The 14485-nt window shown below is 49.0% G+C and overlaps 5 protein-coding genes across 5 annotated transcripts; 3 read left to right on the top strand and 2 right to left on the bottom strand.

Annotated features, from left to right (window-relative positions):
* Positions 1-588: 588 nt before the first annotated feature.
* BO83DRAFT_374591 (uncharacterized protein) lies at positions 589-2133 on the top strand. Its single transcript, XM_025530238.1, has one exon. The coding sequence runs from the start codon at positions 977-979 to the stop codon at positions 2063-2065; it is 1089 nt and encodes a 362-aa protein (XP_025392754.1). The 5' UTR covers positions 589-976; the 3' UTR covers positions 2066-2133.
* A 267-nt stretch (positions 2134-2400) lies between these two features.
* Positions 2401-6188, top strand: BO83DRAFT_395201 (DEAD/DEAH box helicase; the record flags this gene model as incomplete). Its single annotated transcript, XM_025533062.1, has 12 exons — positions 2401-2656; positions 2788-2930; positions 3004-3680; positions 3738-3842; positions 3891-4111; positions 4174-4207; positions 4272-4459; positions 4516-5166; positions 5245-5491; positions 5582-5767; positions 5883-6036; positions 6126-6188. The coding sequence occupies 12 exons, from the start codon at positions 2401-2403 to the stop codon at positions 6186-6188; spliced, it is 2925 nt and encodes a 974-aa protein (XP_025392753.1).
* A 77-nt stretch (positions 6189-6265) lies between these two features.
* Positions 6266-11227, bottom strand: BO83DRAFT_395200 (uncharacterized protein; the record flags this gene model as incomplete). The annotated part of the gene is made up of 10 exons (XM_025533061.1): positions 6266-7553; positions 7603-7863; positions 7918-8029; positions 8093-8659; positions 8742-9122; positions 9176-9368; positions 9517-9668; positions 9820-10186; positions 10264-10828; positions 10881-11227. 10 exons carry the CDS (start codon positions 11225-11227, stop codon positions 6266-6268), a joined length of 4233 nt encoding a protein of 1410 aa, XP_025392752.1.
* Positions 11228-12017: 790 nt separating this feature from the next.
* Positions 12018-13168, top strand: pex7 (putative peroxisome biosynthesis protein (Peroxine-7); the record flags this gene model as incomplete). Its single annotated transcript, XM_025527192.1, has 4 exons — positions 12018-12181; positions 12256-12655; positions 12743-12979; positions 13034-13168. The coding sequence occupies 4 exons, from the start codon at positions 12018-12020 to the stop codon at positions 13166-13168; spliced, it is 936 nt and encodes a 311-aa protein (XP_025392751.1).
* Positions 13169-13223: 55 nt separating this feature from the next.
* Positions 13224-14449, bottom strand: BO83DRAFT_374586 (DUF1014 domain protein). The gene is made up of 3 exons (XM_025530237.1): positions 14280-14449; positions 14034-14134; positions 13224-13951 (listed from the first exon to the last, which is right to left on the bottom strand). The coding sequence occupies exons 1-3, from the start codon at positions 14334-14336 to the stop codon at positions 13435-13437; spliced, it is 675 nt and encodes a 224-aa protein (XP_025392750.1). The 5' UTR covers positions 14337-14449; the 3' UTR covers positions 13224-13434.
* Positions 14450-14485: the final 36 nt, after the last annotated feature.

The following is a 14485-nucleotide window of genomic DNA, read 5'->3' as shown; positions in this document are numbered from 1 at the left end:
CCAGCCCGGATAATCACACACTTTTCCTATACATTTTTTCCACCCTTTGTAACCGCCTATGGTACAATATCGTGAATCCAAATTGATAACAAAACAACACAGCCCACATCATCGGCATGATCCACAGCAGACTCTGTCACCCAGAGTGACTTATACAACCTAGGAGCTGAATTGAGTTGTTGATATCCGTTCTGGCGAACTGTAGACTTTCATGTTGGTATGTTGTTTATCTCCATTGTTGTTAGTATATTTAGCAGTGTAAATCAGTATCGGAGTGGTGGAATCGTCAGAAAGGATGCCAAGCGCTTCACTCAGTTGATAGATAATTTAGTCCTAGCGCTTACTTTATACGGAAGCCGCCGCTTTACTGTGCGCAGTCAAGTATAGAGGGCTAGCACGTAAGTCAACTTGCGCGTGGAACCATGCGCGCATGGTGCTAGTGCTTACACACTTCCCGGTGCGGTTTAGGTAGCCCGTAGCCCTGTTTTTGGCACCGCCCTTGGAATCACTTCAGACAGAAGGAATTACACGTGAATAACCTGGGCGCCTCTGCCTCCTCCTCCGCCCGGCATAGCCACAACCATGTAACTGCCCTGATGATGCCCAACACAAGCATTGTCGTGAGTCGCAATTTTTGCCCAGCTGGAGGAGTCATGATATTACAGCAGTCGCTTAACTTGCTGACTTGCTTAGGAGGTAAGATCATAGGCAAACATGCCTCTACAGCCAATCTGGCTTCCAAGTGGTCACCACGTTAGTGGCCATATCCTTGTCTCACCTAAAGAAGTGCCAACACAATCGTCATCTCCATGAGATACTGGTAGCTACGTCGTTTCGCCCAGAAGCCCAGTAAGACTGCTCGCGCGCCCGGGGTTTGTTCTTAATCTCTCGAGGCTTGTTGACAAATCTGTATATAAACTTTGAGAAAAGGAGAAAGGAAAGAGAGAGAGAGAAAACATCCATCTTCGCCTACGAGATGTCTTCAACTGTGGCAAACAATACTGCGCCACATCCTCCTACCATACACTACCCCCAGCCAGAAACGCCAGCGAGCCATGGTGTGACGCCGCCATTCTCCAGCTCTGCGAGCATTCGGTCTTCCCCACAATACACGCACCCAGCAGGCGTCAACTTCCAGCACCAGTTGATAAAGCCCAGCGAGGATCTCCAACGCTATCTGGTCTTCCAGCTCACAACGCCGAAGTTGAATCGGATTCATCATCTGCTATGGCTCGCTGGCCTCCCACGGGCAGCCCGGCCACTGCATCGACAGAAGCTGATGAAGCGTGCGATTATCCTCACGGAATCCCCAGATGAGCACTTGGTCTGGAGCCCCGGACAGATCCTCATCAAACCCGTCCCGGAATATCTCCTGGACCACGAGTTTTGGGTGCGGGAGCTCTGTCCTCATCGAGAACTGCACGCTGCCGCATGTGGGCTGCTTCTATCTTATGCGTGGCTCATTACTGGATTGATCGATTTCCAACTCGCCAAGGACGAGCGTATTCTTCCCTGTGATGTCACCTGGGATGAATGGACACTGTTAATCCAGCAGTTCCTCGAGTGGGTGGACAATGAGAACGATGACGATAGATGTAGTACTTCCCTGCCCACAGAAAAGGAATATGTTTCCCAACCCCAGCCTGCAATTATCAACAAGCGCTACGAGTTTGGCGAGTTGCGCCTAAGCCGCCTGAATTCCTTGTACCGATTAGCGCCCGTGACCTTTTCTATCCGCAACCTCGTTTTTGGGTTTCTTCCCAGTTCAACATGGTACCAGGAGTTCTTCGAGCGTAATTTCTCGTGGATCCTGGCGGTTTTAGTATACATGTCAGTTCTGTTGTCGGCCATGCAAGTGGGACTGGCGACCGAGGCGCTGCAGGGGAATCAGCAGTTTCAGAGGGTTTGCGTCGTCTTCACCTTGGCGTCTATTTTCTTCACGGTGGTTTTGGTGTGGATCATGCTGATGTTATGGACCCTGTTGTTTTTTTATCATCTTGGGTTTACAATGATGTACAATAGGCAGATGCAGAGAGAGCGGAGAGTGTATAGAAAAACCGTGTGACTGTCTTTAAGGCCAGTCATGCCTTCAACGCCCAAATGTCAAATGTATTCGGTGAGCAGGCTTGCGGAGCAAAAGCAAACAAATGAATGCCAAAAGGTGAAGCAATTGAAACAATGTTGAGCCAATCATAATTTTCAAAAGACTCAGCCTCGCGAATGCGTGCCTTGGGTTAGTGATGATGCAGGTGGTGGGTGCCCTGCTGCAACTTCTGGGTGGCAGTGCCGCAGCTCAGAGCAGTGCGATAAGCCGCTAAGGATTATATCTTTCGGATCTCACCTCAACACTTCACATTTTGTCGAAGAAGAAATCGAGGAAAAATGTCAGGCGTTACCAATATGGATATTTCCGAAGACATGTCTTTGTGCCCCATTCCAAAGCGGGATCTGGAGTTGGGGGATAATGGCATCCACGGCGAGGCCGATTATCCTCAAACCAAGCGGCTCAGGCTTGACGAGCATCTCGTCAGCGTGTCCAGCTCCAATTCGGGCATGACAACTCCCTGGGGATCTTTCGGCCCGCACAATCATCAAGATACTGTACAACAGGAGCAAATTCGGGGCGGGCTCCCTCTTCCATATGCGCAAGATACCCGTGAGTGCAAGAATAACAATGAACTTAACGCCGGAGGTTTCTATCACTTCAAATTCTGGCGGCCGCGGTTTCCTTTTCTTGACCCCTTCCTTCATTTATCTCACTAATCATCTTTCATAATGCAAAAGCAGGCTTTCTAGAAGCGCAAGTACTTCAACCAAATCTCTTACCTCCTCCCCCACTTCAAGTCTGTGCCCCGCATTACCGCGACATGAATGACCAGGACTTGCCAAGGGCCCAGGAGTATGATGCAGGTCATATATGTTTTGGAATGGTGCGTGGTAGGAGACACTGTTATTCCTCCCTTCGCTTTTGCCTATCTACCTGTTGTAGCTGATATGCTGTAGCTGAAAAACATCCAAATCCGTATTGACTGCGTCGAAGACCGGTCATCTCTATGCTTTGATGAACTTTCAGATGAATATGAAGATTTTGCCTTATTACATCTCTTCATACAGGATGACCGTTGTGATCTTCTATCAAAACAAGGAACCTGCGTCGCTACACTGAATACCAAAACTCACCATGCACTTAGCTTCATGAGGCTACCAGAGCCCCCAACCTGGCTAGGTGTAATACCAAAGTTCGAGCTCCACCAGAGAATGAAGATTGTAGCAGAGTCTTCACCTTCCGCTCGGTGGTCGTCGAAGGCTACATGTACAATGTCCATCCTCGTAATCGGTTCGCCTTCGATCGCTCAAATCCTAGCAAGGGAGCTCGCTCGGTACCATTTATTTTTGCAACACCCAAACCCAAAGCCTGAATACCTCGAGTACAACAATCCACAGTATTTGTCCGGTGTGGGAGCGCAGTGTCTTAACCGGCCGACCCTACCGCCTATTTTGGGGAACACCAAGCAGAACGATACAGACGGCCTCGACGTTCTGGGTAAAGCAGGCCAAGGCCATGATAGTTGCGATTATGATGATGATGATGATGCTCGAGCGATCCTTGATGATTTTCCGCAGCAGGCTTTGCGAAACGAGATAGACGTCGACAAACGTATTCGAACAAAGCTTGAAAGGTGAGTCGGTTTCGTTTTTGAACTTGATATTCGGAAAGAGATTGAGACTTGCTATAGGCATCAGCTGGAAGCAGTAGACTTTATCCTGTCTCGAGAATCAGCCTGTTCTCGAACTAAGAACACACTGTGGCGTCTTGAAATCTGGAACTGGAAAGAGCACGTGTATGTGTGGAAACCCTCAACTCTAGGCTACAACACACCTATTTACAGGAAAGCGCACAGATATAAGCACACAATAACTGGCACGAGAAGCCCAGAGCCCGTGGACATTCGTGGCGGGATTCTTGCGGATGATATGGGTGTGGGAAAGACCCTCAGCATGATTGCCAGCATAGTGTCATCACCACCCAGTGATATAACAACGTTAGAGAAACCGGCAGACTCGAGTTCTACTTTTGCGAAATCCACGCTTGTTGTCGTGCCTTCTATTTGTGAGTACCTACAATTTGGTTCAAGCATTTGGGTCGATTAACCACGACTAACTGAGTCCCAGTATTGCTGCACGGTTGGATTGACGAAGTCAAAAAGTAAGCACAACAATGTGGTGATGGCCTTAGTTAAGCAAAACCCTCCTCTTTAACTCTGCAACAGGCACCTCATTCCCGGAGCCCTGAAATATTACAAGTATCATGGCCCAAGGCGTTGCATCAGTTTGTCATCGCCCCCTTCAGATGATATTGTTTTCACAACTTATGCCACTATTGAAGCGGATTTCAGTAGCAGCGGCGGGAAAAGTGTACTTAACAAAATTCACTGGCACAGGTTGATACTCGATGAAGGTCAGCAAAAAAATATTTTCCCGTAATAACTGCAGGACTTGACTCATTTTACATAGCTCACGTTATACGAAACTCCTCCACGAAACAATTCAAGGCGATCCAGCACATTTCGGCCTCAATTCGCTGGTGCATGACAGGGACACCCATACAGAACTCGCTCAAGGATCTCGCGTCGCTCGTTCTGTTCCTCCGCATCCCGTACTTGAACAGCGTTGTGGGCTTCCGCAAATACATGACAAAAACGTCGTCTAGATCCGCTCGTAGTGTCCAACCTAATTATGCCAACCTCGAGTGTCTTCTCTCAGCCATCTGCCTGAGACGTAGAATGTCAACGGTATTCCCAGCTCTCGGGGGCACTTTCATCACGTATCGTCCGTTGTTCTCGGAGGCCGAACGCAGAGTCTACGATGAGCTGATCAAGGCTTACGACAGGCGGCTTAAAGCTGCAATAAACATGCCAACCTCGAAAGGACGAGCAGATAAGCTGATTCTGACAGCTAAATTGCGGTTGCGCATGTTTTGCAACACCGGTCTGAGAAGTGTGTTTCTCGGCGGAGGAAGGTCCGATAATGATACAGACGCTCTGAATCTATCGTCGGACGAAATAGTCACGCTACTCCAACAGGATGAACAGAACACTTGCTCTATTTGTGGCATGGAGATACTGACCTTAGATTCCGAGGACGAAGACGAAGATAAGAGCAGAAGTTCCTCGCTGGATTCTTGGCTCTCATTGAGCCGCCACCGTAGGTTGAAATGCCAGATATGTGCCCGCCCAAATGCAGGTATTATGGAGGATAGGGAGAGTCAATATGACCCTGAGGCTCCAATAACAGCAAACACAACGGCGACAACAACAACAAACCTAACATCCGATGATGATGATGATGGAACGACAGACAGTGGGCAGACCATCAGCGCCGAACAGGGCTTTCTCGATACTGTTGGTTCTCAACGGGCCAGTATTGCCTATCCTTCAAAATTGGCGACTCTACTTACCGATATACGAAACCATTATTCGGAAGATAAAAGGTAATTATACTCCATATTTCCCGCAGCACACCTGGGTTTCTATCTTGTCTTATATGCCCCATTGCTTACCAGATATACAAAACAAATCAGCATAGTCTTTTCTTTCTGGAGACAAAGCCTCGATGTCTTGGGTGAGATGTTCGACCAGAATGGTATCTCTCATTGCCGGGTCGATGGTATCATGAGCCCGATGAAACGGAAGACTATGTTGGAGGAGTTCCAGCACAACTCAGCTGTCCGGGTGCTCTTGATGACTATAGGGACGGGCGCTGTAGGGTAAGTTATGACACAAAGCCCGCATTTCCTGCCTCTGGCATCGCCTGCGAGATCTCGGCCCTGGAGGTAGTATTGATCAATGGGGAGCCTGCGGGTTGACACAGTTCGAATACAGATTGAATAACTTGTCCGTCGCGAGTCGGGTCCACATACTGGAACCGCAATGGAACCCGTCGGTGGAGAGTCAGGCAATCGGACGAGCACTACGTTGGGGTCAGGGTAAGAAGACTTTTGTCATTCGCTATGTGATGGAGGACACGGTTGAAAAGGTGAGTCTCCAGTAATCATCCTACTAGCAGAACGGCAGAGATTATGTCTACTATTTCTCAACCACGAAAGTCGCTTACCCAAGAGATAGATCATTGAGAGTGGTCAATTACGGAAGCTGCAGCTCTCATTGGATGAGCGTGAACTACGGTGAAAAAGACGTCATGCTGTGGGCTTAGAGTAGTGGGAACGAACAGCATCAATAGCAGAACCTAAATCAACTCTCCCACGTCAAAGACCGCATTTCTCCAAAAAGACCCGAAAAGGGGGTAAGGTTCGCCCAGCCGTGAGCAGGACCTCGGCATTGGCACCCTTTTGATCGGCAAACACGTTGTCATCCAGATATTTTCCATCGACCCCACCAGCTGCCTGTTTCTCTCGCAGCCAAGGCAAGATGCACTTGAGATTCTTTTCTGGCCGGAAATGATCCCTGAGTTTGTCCTTTCTGGCGAAGGATCTATTGCACCCCCACTTTGTCCCATCCTTGAGAGTTCCGGCACAGACGTACTTTTGTTTATCGCTACTATGTACATCCTGATGGCGCTCGCAGTCTTCTTTTCGTGTGAAGGGTTTGCCACAAGTGGTACAAAGGAAAGACCTCTCACTAGCATGACTTCTCTGATGTCGATTCAGACTCTTTTTTTGGGTAAAAGTCTTATCACAGTCGGTACATCTGAACTTTCCCTCAACTCCTCCGGACTTGGATGTTTCCTTTCTTATAGGTTTAGGGAAGTCTGGCTCATCTCCATCACTGGCATCGTTGATGTGATGCACGTCAAACAAGTGCTTTTGCAGTTCTTTTTCCAGCGCGTAACCGAAGACCTCCATCGGACAGCCCGCGACAACGCAGAGGTACGGTCGGGTGTGCTTTTTGGTATGTCGGTTCCGCTGGTCAAGGAAGCGGAATCCGTGATGATAGTAGTGACAGTTGACTCGAGGGCACTTGAACCGGTTCACGCCGTAGAGACGTCTGATCGTCTTGAATTCGTCACCCTTAGTATCAATACCTTCCAACACGGATCTAATTTTGGCTGTAACCTTCCACAAAGCGAGCGCCTCCTCATCACAGGGGCCTATTCCAGACTGGCCAGACTGCTTCCTGGCCCAAGCGACCGTTTGAACTAGTCGGTTGTGATCCTTCAATTCCGTAGTTTCAATCTCGTTGAAAGGTGATAAGAGTGTGCGCACTCTTTCGATATGTTGGATGGGCTTGTGTGACTCGGACCAGTGCAAATCAACTACTCTTTTCAGTGCCTCGCATAGACGAGTGAGGTCGCCCACTTCAAGACCCAAAATCCCACCCTCCAGGTGCATAACCCAGCAAGCAGACGCATAGTCATACAGCTGATGAAACCCGTCAAGCATATCCGACTTGACATCATGTTCAGCTCGATTGAGATCGAACTGAGGGAACGAGAGGTACGTGAGACAGCGCACTGCTAGCGAATGATGAGCCTGGTGGACTCTTACCACCACCTCTTTTCTGAGGCCTTTCTCCAACCCTCCTTTCGTCAAATACCTAGCGCAGTCAGTAAAAGATGGTATGTGCTCCATGTGCGATATCTTACTTCCGTGCAGTACCATGAACAAGATCAACTGTGCCATCAAGATGGTACTCGATAAGAGAGGCGAACAGTTCGCTTGGCGAATTGACTAGTCGTCTGCGAACATCAAAATTCCCATGCGTAGGGCTGATACAGGCTGTGGTCTGTATCTCTTCCCATCGTAGTGGCCGACGAGCACAGACAATCCAACCTAGCATTTCCTTGATGCGCTTCATAGTTTCAACGTCTCTCACTTCTTGGATGCGACTAAGAATCCGCTCATAGCTTCGTGGCAAACAGTCAGCCCAAAGTTGGAAAGCCCGCGAAGCTAAAACCTACAGATCATCCAACTCCACCGGCAGATTGTCGGGACGAAGTTGTTCTTCGAGGTCCTCAAGACTCAGACGCTCCTCGAGATATTTCGCGAATAGTTCGGCGAAGATAAACATCCCTTAAGCAAGGGGTTAGACATCCGACATCCCAGTGAATTGATGGAATCCCTTGAGTATCTTACCCTTAGCCCGTTTTGTTATGATGTCTTGAATATGCAGGAGTCGATTGTTTCCCCCAAACTTGGTGACTATAGTCTGCTGCCATACGCGGGCAAAAGCCGAAATATCTTCAAAATTGCGCTGTCCGATCTTGATGCATTCGATGCCCTCAAAATCTTCAGCAGCCGCACCGTCTTCCTGGCTGACAAACAGACACCGGATGGAGCCCACATCTATCACCGTTTGTTCAACCATTTGACGAAATTGGTTGACGATATTCTTCCTGGCAGCGCGCCCGCATTCGTCTAAGCCATCAAGTACGATATAGACCCTCCTACAACTCCTGAGAGACGTGCATAACAATTGCTCAGAGACTGTGGATGACGTCAATGAGGCATTCATATGAGCCTTTTCGTAATAATATGGCAGTAGATCAGGGTTCTGGTCAAGGACTTGTGCCAAGATCGACCTCGTAACACTATCAACGGAGTTACGTCTCTCATCGCCATGCTTGCAATAGAAATACGCAACAATTGCTCCCGGAAGTCTGGAAAGCTCGTCAATCACGATAGAAGCGAGAACGGTCTTGCCTGGAGATGACTTTTAGTATTATATTCTTGTCCTATGGCCCCTTTCCCACTCTCAAGCAATTTTCCTGAGCCCGTTACATACCTGCTCCCGGGATCCCGCTGAGCCAAAGTAGTGGGTTTGACTGATCGTCAATGCTTGACCATGTCTTTAATTCGGGGCTATTCAGTAGCCAATGCCCGGGGTTTTGACAAACTCGTCTCTTGGCTTGATGAATGCGGTGTTCTGCTTTGATGTCGAATGCGGAAAGCCAGTGCTCGATCGTGTCTCTATGAACCTTTGCCATAGCCTCCTTCTCACGTTCAAAGGCACGCGCGGATATCGAATCATCTTTTTTGATTGCCTCAAACTCCATGAGAGAGACTTTATTTTCAATAAGCCGTTTGTTTCGCGCAGCTCTCTCCGCAATATCGTCAATATTGATAGTAAAGTCTCTCATCCAGGCATGAAACAGCTGATCCCATTCTAGTTTAGATTAGTCTCTGTTATAAGCTAATGTCAATGGCGATGATACCCACGCCGATGTTTTAATTGCCGGATTACTTCAGAGTGGAACAGAAGAATATCCTTGTAGATCATTACTAGAGCATCTCTCAAGTGAGAACACTCAATAAATACAGCCTGGTACTGGCGAAGTCGAGGCATCTGATCTCCAATTAACTGGTATGCATTCAAAATGGAATCAAATGCTTTTGAATGCTCGCATGTTGTCTAGACATATTAGAATATCTGTTAGAAGATTTGTATGAGCCGGGCGCGTTTCCTCACGTACCTCAAGAATATATTTCATTGAACCCTACGTTAGGGTCAGCCCAGTTCATAGCACGATTCATATCATAAACATCTTCATCCACCTTACCCATACGTACGCAATGCTATCAGAGTTATTGGAGAATAGTCTGATATCTTCCGCCAGCTGGCCAAACTGTTCCATCGATATCAAAAACGGTTCTAGTCGTCCCATGTACTTCATGTCTCTGGAGAGTTCCTGTTGCATTTGTATTCCACTGACTGTATGCTGAAGAACATCCAAAGTTGTACCAACCAAAGTCTTTACTTCGCTTTCGGTGAGTTTTGATACGTTCTTGAACTTTTCTAGCTCCGCTATCATGAGACGTGAGTGGGTGATCGAACTAGAGGAGGCTCATGGCAATTCGCTTACCAAGTATGCTGCGTGGTGGCGGCTGCAGCAGAAGGCTCTCGGCTGCTGATTTCGCACTGTCTGCTGGATCAGTCTGGTAGATAGGCTGTATCACATCGTCAGGGACAGTGTGTGACACGCTGCTACTCTGTGCATTATAGTCAATGCCTTCTTGTGGCTGAGGATCGGGCTTTAGAATTTGCAATAACTTTGAGCGCACAGTTGAGTAATATTGAGAACCTTGATCAAACTTTACCATATTGGAATGTGACTCATTGATTGAAAATGTTATTGCAGATCTAGTGTTAATGAACCCGCATGTTGCTGAATCTTTGTTCACCAGAATGGCCGTAGGCCCATCTCTGGTTACTCGATTGTCTGCTTTCCTCTGCTGCTGGTTAGCCACTAGCTCAGGGTATGTGGTATAGCGATTGATGCTGATAACTGGTTATTATAATCACATACGACAACTGTGGGCGACACACTTGTTTCATACGCCCAAAAGAACTTGAATCGTTCGTGAAAGTGATTGGTGGAGAACGCCTCTGTGAGTTGGTGGATAAAGTTGGATGTTGTAGATAAATCCCGAATAAGAACCCCGTTAGGTTTATCATGGACAATGGCTTCCAATTCCCTGTGCTCCATGCCCAAATTTGGGACGCCGAAGAACACTGCTCCTCGTACAGCACTCAAGAGAGCCTGATATTCATCACCCGGATAATTTTCGGCCAGGTCGCGTAGAGCTTGCTTAACGACCAGTCCTCCCAGACTATGAGCGAGGAAGACCAACGGCGTTACCGACTCTGGGACCCGGTGGGCTTGGAGTTGATCGATGAGCTGCTTGGCGAGATCGTTGATGGTCTGGAATGAGCTGCTGCCGTTAAGCTCAGTGTCATACCCGTAAAGTATGGCTCGGATTCCTCGCACAGACTTGGGTAGATTATCACGAATCCACATGAAGCGTTTGTTACTTCCCTTGCGCTGCCAGGATCCGAAAGGGTGGCTTGCTAGACCTGAGATAGCGATGCAACTAATTAATGGTCAAAAAGCCGATCATGTTGAAAAGACATGGCAGTCCTTACTCGTACGAATTTTGCAAGTGATTTGTATCATTCAAGGGTGTAAGACCTATAAAGTGGGTATCTAATATGAGATCTGGGCTATTACGATCATGGCCCCTGGCGGGAATATGCCACGCCCGGCTTTCTGGATTGCGTTGGACAAGCGAAGGGGGAACATCGAACATAACAGTTGCCACTTTAGTGGGAGGATCCTCCCAATGATTCAGAGTCAGCGCGAGGGAATACACCCAGATTTGGTGCGTAGAGATATCGCTGAGCCGTTTACTAAGCAGACGAGCGGCATCTTCTTTGGTTTCCACGGTGTCTGGCAATGCGCGCAGACGAAAGACAGTCTTGGACCAGTCCATTGCTGCCGAATAGAGTTATCACAGCCTGATTCGCCTTGCAAAAGGCTATGTAAACCCAATGTTCGAAGAACACACAGGGTCTACATAGAAAGAGGTCAGAGATTAGCTTGGAAGAGTATCCCGTAGAGAGACTGTTTGTCTGTATTGAAGACGAGTTTGTAGAACGTGAGCAAGAAAACCCAAATAACTGAGGTTACGACGGATTGATACAAGAGCAACTGAACGACATGGCCTCGATGAGAGCGCAGTGATCGGAATGTGAAATAAGTGGATGGAGGAAGAAATCATGACGTTGGCAACTAAGCATCGGGCACTGGCGCCTGCCTCATCGGGTATCCAGGTACATCTTCCCAAAAAGGCAATGACTGTTATGGAGTCATGTGATAGATCACGTGTGAAGGTCCCCTGCGACTTGAAGGAATACATTTCAAGGGCGGTGCCATGAACTAGTCCACTTATGGAATACAATCTCCGTCTTTGAGGCTCAACAACCCGGGCACAATCCAGTTCCCTGGGGCAAATTGTGCCCGGGTTGTTGAGCCTCATAATTCAAATAGTGACCGAACCTCGGCACGTTGACTCCCCGCAGTCAGTCCATTTCCATCTTCATCTGCAATTGCATCCGCATCTCCATGATCTATTAATCTCTCCATTTTTACACCAACACCAACACCAACAATCCACCCACCCTCTCCCCCTCACTTTCACAACGCCATGATCCCTTAACCCAGTTAATCCCCCCACTCTTATCAACAACCATCTCCACTCCATTTCACCACACCCTCCCAAAATGCTCCACTTCCGCACAGAAGGCTTCAACGGCTGCGCAGTCAAGTACTCACCCTTCTTCGACAACCGCCTCGCCGTCGCCTCATCCGCCAATTTCGGCCTCGTCGGCAATGGCCGACTCTACATTCTCGAGCTGACTCCGAACGGAATCGTTCCCTACAAATGGTATCCCCATCCCCCAATCCCCATCCCACTTCCAAACCAACCCAAAATCTAACTAACTCCCCAAATAAAACTAGGTTCACAACCCAAGACTCCCTCTACGACTTAGCATGGTCCGAAATTCACGAAAACCAAGTCCTCACAGCCTCGGGCGACGGAAGCATCAAGCTCTTCGACACCGGAGTCGCCGACTTCCCAATCCAAAACTGGAAAGAGCACAACCGCGAAGTCTTCAGCGTGCACTGGAACCTCGTCGCAAAAGACCGTTTCTGCAGTAGTAGTTGGGACGGGACAGTGCGCGTGTGGACACCAAACCGCCCGCATTCCCTCCTCACTTTGCCGACGCATAGCTGCACGTACAGCGCGGCATTTTCTCCGCATTCGCCTGACATACTGTCGTGTGTGTCGTCGGATTCGTATCTACGGGTGTTTGATCTACGGACGCCGGCGTCGGCGTCGAACCATTTGACGTTGCAGGTGCCGATTCATGGTGGTGGTGGTGGTGCTGCTGGGGGAGGAATAGTGCCGGGTGGGGGTCCGATGGCGGCGACGGCGCCGGCGGAGGCGTTGACTATGGATTGGAATAAATATCGCCCGTCGACGATAGCTACGGCAGGGGTGGATCGGACGATTCGCACGTTTGATATTCGGGCGCCTGGGCAGGGGCCGCAGACGGTGATGCTGGGACATGAGTATGCGGTGCGGAAGGTGGCCTGGTCGCCGCATTTGTCAGATGTGTTGCTGAGTGCCAGTTATGATATGACGTGTCGGGCTTGGAGTGATCAGACGCCGCCGGGGGCGGTTGGCGATGTCGATGTGATGCGGGCTGGGCCGGGGCCGAATATGGGGGTCGAGTTGGGGAGAATGGGTCGGCATACGGAGTTTGTGACGGGGGTGGATTGGTGTATGTTTGGGAGTGAGGGATGGTGTGCGAGTGTGGGATGGGATGAGAGTTTGTATGTGTGGGATGTGAGAGCAGTGATGGGTTAATTCAACTCCACCATGAATCCATTTTACTGCGTGTCGTTGTGTTCTGTGTATTGGATATGGATATAGATTGCATGATACCATTGCATCGTTAATCATCTCATCTGCTATCAGCTATATGCTCTATGCTTTTTTAAAAATATCCATCCCTCCACAGGCAAACCGGGTATATCATCCAAACCCAACTATATCAAAACCCCCCTCTCCTTCAAAACAACCAAATATAAACCGAAAGAGAAGAAGAAGAGAAGAAAAAAAAGGAAAGAGAATTATTTCGCCAACCTCGCCTCAACCTTCTTCCTCTCCGCCTCCTTCACAGCCGCAATCTCCTCCCGACTCGCATCAAACGCCACATGCACCTGGTTAAACGGATTCTCCTCACTCTTCTCAAACTCCTTCTTACAGATCTCAATGCGCTGGTTACGTCTCAAACCCGGATTCTCAGCCTCAATCTCAGGCAACCGTCTCTCCTCGAACGCCGCATACGCAGCCTTGAATCGTCTCTCCGGATGCCGATCCACCTTGCCGCTATCCTTGCCCGTAAGCGACAATGCGTCGAGCGCATTATCGATACCAGACGCATTGAGCGCAGAAGCCTTCTTGCTCGCGGGGGAATCGTCGAGCTGCGACAGATCCAATGTGCCCCGGCTGGGTCCGGCATTCTTCTTCGCGGCGGCTTTCGTGTTCTTGGGTTTGCTGGGCTGGGAGGCTTCTTCGGCGGCGAGGAGGGCGTCCCGTTCGGCCTTCTTGCGTGCGGCTTCGGCTTTCTTGGCTTCGGCGTCTTCGCTGGATTTCCAAAGAGACTGTGTTAGCATTCCCTTTTCTGCTTTTTTTTTTTAGCTTGGTCCTGGGGAAGGGAATGGCGTACCGCTTGTTGTTACCCTTCGCGCCCTTGGACCACTTGGCGTCTTCTTCGGCGGCGCGCTTGGCGTCTTCGGCGGCCTTTTTACTGGCGGCGGCTTCGGCTTTCTATATCCATATTTATCAGAATTTGTTAGCATTGCTTTTTTAACGATGATTTAGTGGTTGTGGTTGTAAGTATATGGTTCTGGTGGTGATGGAGCGGGGGCGGGGTAATATTTTGAGAGAAAACTAGGTATGTAGGTGAACGTACACGGGCATTACCCGCAGCCTTCTTGGAATTCTCGCCGGCGGCCTTCTTGCCTCCCATTTTTGCGGATAGTATATACAGTGATTATTGACGTGGGGGTGCGGCAAAAAAAGAGAAAAGGAGGGTGTTGCAGGTAAGTAGTTAGGAAAAGTAGCTAGGAAGCAAGAAGAAAGAGGAAGAAAAAGAAAAGCAACGATGTCATCCTATGG

The sequence above is a fragment of the Aspergillus eucalypticola genome (genome assembly GCF_003184535.1).
Source record: "Aspergillus eucalypticola CBS 122712 chromosome Unknown BO83scaffold_2, whole genome shotgun sequence".
NCBI classification, from domain to species: Eukaryota; Fungi; Ascomycota; class Eurotiomycetes; order Eurotiales; family Aspergillaceae; genus Aspergillus; species Aspergillus eucalypticola.
This window is presented reverse-complemented; position numbering and strand designations above follow the sequence as displayed.